The 6,705-nt window shown below is 54.7% G+C and overlaps 1 protein-coding gene across 1 annotated transcript in view; it reads right to left on the minus strand.

Moving 5' to 3' along the window:
• The window catches only part of LOC104080077 (dynactin subunit 1), a gene marked incomplete at its 5' end in the record, with an annotated part of 17,527 nt that extends 12,292 nt beyond the window's left edge, over positions 1-5,235 (minus strand). The window contains 2 exons of the mRNA XM_009582344.1: positions 1,466-1,654; positions 5,215-5,235. Coding sequence (XP_009580639.1) covers positions 1,466-1,654; positions 5,215-5,235 — 210 coding nt within the window. The remainder of the gene's footprint in view (positions 1-1,465; positions 1,655-5,214) is intronic.
• Positions 5,236-6,705: the final 1,470 nt, after the last annotated feature.

Genomic DNA, 6,705 nt, shown 5'->3' on the forward strand with positions numbered 1-6,705 from the left:
CTCCTCTGCTGCTTTCTCAACCCTGGACGTACAGATGCCACCAATACTATCAAGGGAACAGTTTTTGCACCCGTTAGGTAAACCCGTCGCCAGAGTCCTCGTGGGCAACTCGGGGCAGCGGGGACATCCCTTCTTCCCACCGGGTGGTGGCTTTTCCAGCCTTTTTCTCAACACACAACCTCAGAGCGAGCTCTTTGTCCTCTCATGCTATTAATTCTTTGCCCTCATGCCCCAAATCTTTCACAAGCTCTAATTGTAACTAATTAATACAAAGCAGGACGGAAGTAATGAAAAACTATTTTAAAGATCAAAAATAACTATGCTGATGTAATTATTAGAAACACACAAGTTTGAGAAAGAGTGGAACTCTCTAAGCGGTTTTTGTATCTGAAGGCAGGAGCATTCCCAAAGTGCATCCACTGCTGGTCCCTCCGCTCCAGTTCATCCAACAGCAGTGGGTGGACGGGGCAGTGCTCAGGTCCTCCTCCGGATTTAATGCAGCTGAGCTCTCCCCTCACCGGCAGGTTCAAGCTCTGACTCAGAGCCTTGACCCCCAGCATGTTCCCCTCACTCCAAGAAGGACACTGAGGTGCTGGAGCGTGTCCAGAGAAGGGCAACGAAGCTGGTGAAGGGCCTGGAGCACAAGTCTGATGAGGAGCGGCTGAGGGATCTGGGGCTGTTTAGCCTGGAGAAGAGGAGGCGGAGGGGAGACCTCATCGCGCTCTACAACTACCTGAAAGGAGGTTGTAGCGAGGTGGGGGTCGGTCTCTTCTGCCAAGTAACCAGCGATAGGACGAGAGGAAATGGCCTCAAGTTGCGCCAGGGGAGGTTTAGACTGGACATTAGGAAAAACTTCTTTACTGAAAGAGTGGTCAGGCCTTGGAACAGGCTGCCCAGGGAAGTGGTGGAGTCCCCATCCCTGGAAGTATTTAAAAGACGTGTAGATGTGGCGCTTAGGGACATGGTTTAGTGGGTATGGTGGGGTTGGGTTGACAGTTGGACTCAATGATCTTAGAGGTCTTTTCCAACCTTAATGATTCTATGGTTCTGTGTTCACCTGCCAAACTGCTCTGATGCCATGTGCATCCCACAGAGACCCAGGAAGGGAGAACGTGCATCAGGAACCAAGTTAAGCTACAGCATTCTTCTCTTCAGAAATGTCTTTCCAGCTTTGGTGTGTCGGCCTCTGCATTCGTCCTTGGCCAACTCCTCGCCGAGCCGTGCACAGTCCTCTCTGCCCCGGCCGCCTGGCTGCTCTGCTCCCCCCACAGACCGTGCTGCCTAAACCCAGCGCAGCCTCACGGGTGGTCACACAAGCCCTGCGCGGCGACCGCCACTGCGACCCATCAGAAGACTTCTTGCTCCCCTTTTCCTCACCCTCCTCCTGCCAGTACTGGTGGCAGGTTTTCTCTCCTCCTCCCCTTAGGAGCTACCACCCTCCACACCGGCAGAGCCCACAGCTTACCTTTGTGGGCGAGGGAACCGGAGGTGCCACCGGAGAGGTCAGGGAGGGAGTTGGAATAACCGGGGCCACCAGCGGCGTCTGAGCAGGCGTGCTGGGCTCGCTGCTGCTCATCTCCCCGCCGGAGGCAGAGGCTGAGCCCGAGGGCCCAGCCGTGCCGCTGGATGCTGCAGAATTGGGGGTCCGGGTGGGCTGCAAAACAAGACGGTCAAGGGAGAAAGTCAGATGAGCACGTTTCACGGGAGACGATGCTTCCACGACCGGTCCATCTCCCTGCACTCTTCGACACCACTTCAGCCACTGTTTTCCTTTCACCAGGGTATTTCTCCAGGCCAACCACTGACTCCCAGACTCGCATTTCCAGCACAAATGAAACCCAGAGTAAAATTTTGGAGGTGCTTTAGACTCTCACACACAGTTGGTATTTACCTGCTGGGACAGGGACAGAGGGGAGCTGGGACTGACCACAGCCCAGCCTCAACTGGGGAGCTTCCCTCGGGAGAGGGCTGAGTCAGGCACAACCCTCTGTTTTGGCAGAGAGCACGGTGACAGCGGGGACATCAACACCAAAACAGCCCTCTCTGTACCCAGACCGGCAGCATGCCGGGGACCGGTGCCGCTGCAGAGACTCCCCGCAGCGTGAACGCTGTGATCTTACGCTGCTCCGGGAGGAGCCTGGCTCGGCCAAAACTCAGATAATCAGTTGTTGAAGGGAAAGGTGAAATTTTATTACACCACTGACATAGTTAAAACACCAAAACGGATCTTTTTCTGAGCACACAAGCCCTGCTTCAGGCCTGAGACAGGAGGAGTCCGTCTCTCTCTCCTGCAGTAGCAGGGACAATAAAAGATTGCCAAAAAAAACTATGCTCCGTTTATTTCCTAGCACTGCCCCGTCTACCTACGCTGCTGCTGCAGGTACAGACCCATCTCCTTGCTCTTCACGGCAAGGCCAGCTCACACCCCGAGGTTCTGGGACATGAGGGAAGACCCTGCCTATCAAGCGAGCATGTCGGGGGGGATGAGAGCAGGGACTAACGAGGGTCCTCGGTAGTGTTTGCAGAGTGGAAACACGCTCCGAGGTTTTAGTGTTCCAGCTCCAGAGGATGAGACAGCAAAACCTCAAAGCACATCGAGACGGGAGCGGGGAATTTTTTGCCCCTGTCCATCCTCCACATCTGGAAACACATCTGCTGCTAGGCATTTGCAGGAGTCTGAGTCAGGTGCTGCTGTGCCCACGCACATGTGCCAGTGCCACCGGCAGCTTGTTGGGGACACGCTGCAGCAGGCGTCCGAGTCTGCATCCTCTGTCTGCAACTAACCCAGCTGGGGGGACAGAAGCACTGAATTTAGGGGAACAGAAGGAGAAAATGAAAGAGCAGCAAGAGTTCACCAGAGTCCAGGGAAAACCAGTGGAGCTTGGAAGAACCAGAGCAGCAGAGAGCTGCTTCGTCGGTGCTTACGAGGCTGTTAATTGCTGGCTGGGAACCCCCCAGTGAGGCTGGCCATGTAACCCAGGCGACCAAGGGAAGCCGATGTCTGAAGGAAAGCACCAGGTCCATCAGAAACCTCTGCTGTTCTCCTCACGCACCTGTATTTCTGGAGCACTCACCTCTGTGGCACCTAATGCTGTGTAAATTAATTTCCTGACTTTTTATTTTACTCCTTGAGATTGGCTTTCTGGTGCATTGCAGTTTTGCAAGGCGCATGGCTCACCCCAGGCTGGCCGGGCACATGCACGGGCACAGCCGGGGTGGGCGCAGCACCTACGCCTCTGCACCCGCCTGCTAAAGCGCCAGCAGGACGTAGAAACCAGGCGCTCGCTTAAAAAAAAAAAAAAAAAAAGACTCCTAGCCTATTTTAGGCAAATCTGAGCTAACTCGACTGCAATAGGTAAAACGCCCCACGGACGGGCAGGCAAGCGCAGCCTTCCCCTCCCAGGTGCGATCCCGGGCTCTCCCAGGGACGGTGCGAGCCCCTGCCTGGGAACAGTCTCCGTGGCACCAAGCCACACGCGCTATCTCCAAGAAATACACTGCTCGAAACAAGGACGGTGTTCTTGTTCCTGCTGCTTTAGGGATTAAAAACCCTTCACAGAGTGAGCCTTCGGCTTCTGTGGGGACAGAGCAGCATCGACAGGGACACACCTGGTACGGTTCCACTGCTTGTCACATCTGAAGAGCTAGAAACCTTTGGAGACCCACGACTTGGCCTTGGCAGTCAGGGTCAGGGAACGTCCAAGGGACATATTTTCTTCCAGAAAGGGCCAAAATGCAGCATGGCATCTCCTAGAGCCCTCTGCACACCCTTCACTAATGGTTCCTGTTGAAAATCCATTCCCAGGAACCCAGGAAGGTCCAAGCCGCCAGAGAAAGCAGCCTGCCAGCTGACCCTGTCTGATGTGGACACATCTGTGAGCCCCACCAGAACAGGATGCAACGGCTTGAGAGGGGCCCTCAACGCCGCAGAGTGCCAGAGCAGCCGGTCGGCACTGCCAACAGCTCTGATCTCAACACGCGTGCAGGGGTGTCTTCCACCCCATTTAATTCTTGCACAGTGTAGATGTGAGGCCAAAGGAGTAGGAGGAGGTCACATAGAACATTCACTCCTCTCCAGCACAGGTTGCAGAGAACATAAATCAAATGTGATCTGCTGAGAGCTCTCCAGGACTTGCCCTGGTAAAGGGTAAGCTCCCAGCTGGGATTGGAAACTGGCTGAAAATCCAGACCAGCACGCAAAAGCTGCTTACCTTGAGCTCACTTCTCTGCCTCACTGCAAATGCATCACATGGACCCACAGCAAAATCCTTGCCGTGTCTCAAGAGTTTGGGGAGGAGACATTTTAGAGGAAATTTTATCCTGCAGAAGGAGCGGTGGACTCTCCTCCTTACACTGCACTCATATACTTCTGTCACACTTTCTTCTTCCCCATGAGGTCCTACCTCAGCCTGGGCTCTGGCCCTACAATGCCAAAATGACAGTTAACAAGGTATTTTTCGGAGGGGGAAGCTAGATGCCTGGCATCCCAGTTGCCCTGGGACTGAATGAATCCGTTGCTGCCCTGGTTTGAGTTTCCTGTACAAGCCAGTGAAAATAAAGCCCTCCCTGCAGTGTACCCCTTCATAGAAGAGGAAAAAAAAATTGTTCACCATTTACAAACCATAACTAGGCTATTAGAGAGTTCTTTGAGGATTTCTCTCCCTCTTTGCTCCCCTCCAACCATGTGCCCCTTTGCAAGGCAAGTCCCGTGGCTAGGGGCAGACCTCAAAACGTGAGCGATTCTCTGTGCGGAAATCAGTAGAGCCCTGGATGACACCTCTTGGCTCTTACCTCTCTCCTCCAACAGACACCCTCAAGATCCTCCAACAGACACCCGCAAGATCCGGCTGAAAAGTACCCCACGTAAGCCAGGAAATGGCTGTCAGTGAGAAGCAAGTAGTAGCATTAACAGGGACACCAAGCAGCGTGCTCTGCCAGCGTGCTCGACTGGGCATTACTGCACCGCTTTTACGCTCCACTCCATTAGATGAGCTCTGGCTAAGAGCACAAAGCTTTTCTATAGACATTTTGCCCAGGTAGGTTGTCCCCAGCGATTTAGACACGCTGCAGAGGAGCACATGGCTCCTGTGAGCTCCTCCAGGCTCTGCACGACGAGGTGGAAGGACAAGAGAAAACGCACGTTGGGGTCAGCACTCACTGAGCTCGTATTTAACACGGAGGGGTGCTCAGTGCCCCCGGACCGCAGCTGCTCACCTTGGGCCGGCGGGCGGTGGTCTGGAGGGCAACGGGAGTGGAAGGCAGAGGAGGAGAGACATTCATACAGGGACAGACAGGAGCAGAGATACAGACCGCAGCAGCGCAGCAGCAGATGCAGCAGAGAACAAGGTAAAGGAAACAAAAGACATCACGGCAATTAGTGTGCATGGCATCAGGTGTAGCTCATTAACCCACGCTCCCAGGGCAGCTCCAGGTGGAACCCTGCTAGCAGAGCTCCTGCAGAAACAGAGGAACAGAGCCCGGCGGCAGCTCAGCCTCCCGGTCAGGTTCTCTCGCCCAGAACAGAGATCGCTCATCGTGCTCCAGCCCCGCTTCTCCCCTTTAGCCAGGCGCAGGGCCACAGAGCCGGGGAGAAGGCCGACCGCCTGAATCCGGCACCTGGAGCCAACCCCAGACTCCAGCAGACACCCTGGGGCTGGGTGCACCATTTGCTTCTAAGAGATCTTCAGCTTCAAAGGCAAACTCTGGGCTGCCCGGGGTCAGCCTGGCAACGCGCAGCCACCTTGCTGCTCAGGGTTCACAGGTTCTGCTGACAAGGGGTGGGTTTGACTCCACACACCTTTTCAAGAGGTCACTTGAGTGTGAGGTTGAGGGGGGGTATTTTTAAAAAAATATTTTCCCCTCACCCCTTTGTTTTTTGAAGGGGCCAGAGCATCGCCAAACCAGCTGCCCACAGAGATGCTGGAGCCCCCGGGCTCTGTTTCCCTTTAGTCATAAAACTCGCAGGGACAACATGGAGCTTTTTCTCAAACACTTCCATATTTTCTTTGCATTTCTGGAAATAAATGCATCCATCGACCTCAAGGCAGGACTCCCCCATCCCCCAAATACACCCACCGCTTGCGCACGCAGCACAGCAGTAACACCACCACCACCGAGTCGCTGCTCCCACGTCGAAAGGTGGGGAGGCCACTGCGTCTCCCAGCACACCCTTGCTGTGCACTTATACCTCAGCAGGGCAATTTTCCTGTTAACAGATACTCCACTCATAACCGCAACAGCAGGTAACAGCGAAGCCGGCAGCACCCTTCTGCCAGCCGGCAGCGGGGGAAGCTGGAGGGGCGGCGCTCGGGGCGGGCAGGGAGCCCCCGGGCGCTGGAAGCTGTCGGTCCGGGCAGAGGGAACCGCTGGCAGGGGCATCTGCTCTCCAGCTGCAGCTTTAAAACGCTGGAGCACGTTTTAAAGCTCTTCACATTCTGCTTCATTTTTTATTCCATTACCTAATCCACAGCTTAAAGTAACTGAGAACAGAAACGATCAATAAAAACGCTGCCATATGACACTCACTCCCCAAGGATGCAGTCATGAGCGAGACATTTGGTCGTACAAAGCTCATCAGCAAACGCTCGGCCCCCCCGTCTCAGACCAGCGCAGCATCGCATCCACCACCACAGCTTCTCTCTGGTATTCAGAAGCAATGGCCTTATTCCCACCCAAGGCTTTGAGAAACCAGCTGAGAGATCTTAC

The sequence above is a fragment of the Fulmarus glacialis genome, unplaced genomic scaffold (genome assembly GCF_000690835.1).
Source record: "Fulmarus glacialis isolate BGI_N327 unplaced genomic scaffold, ASM69083v1 scaffold6827, whole genome shotgun sequence".
Taxonomy (NCBI): Eukaryota; Metazoa; Chordata; class Aves; order Procellariiformes; family Procellariidae; genus Fulmarus; species Fulmarus glacialis.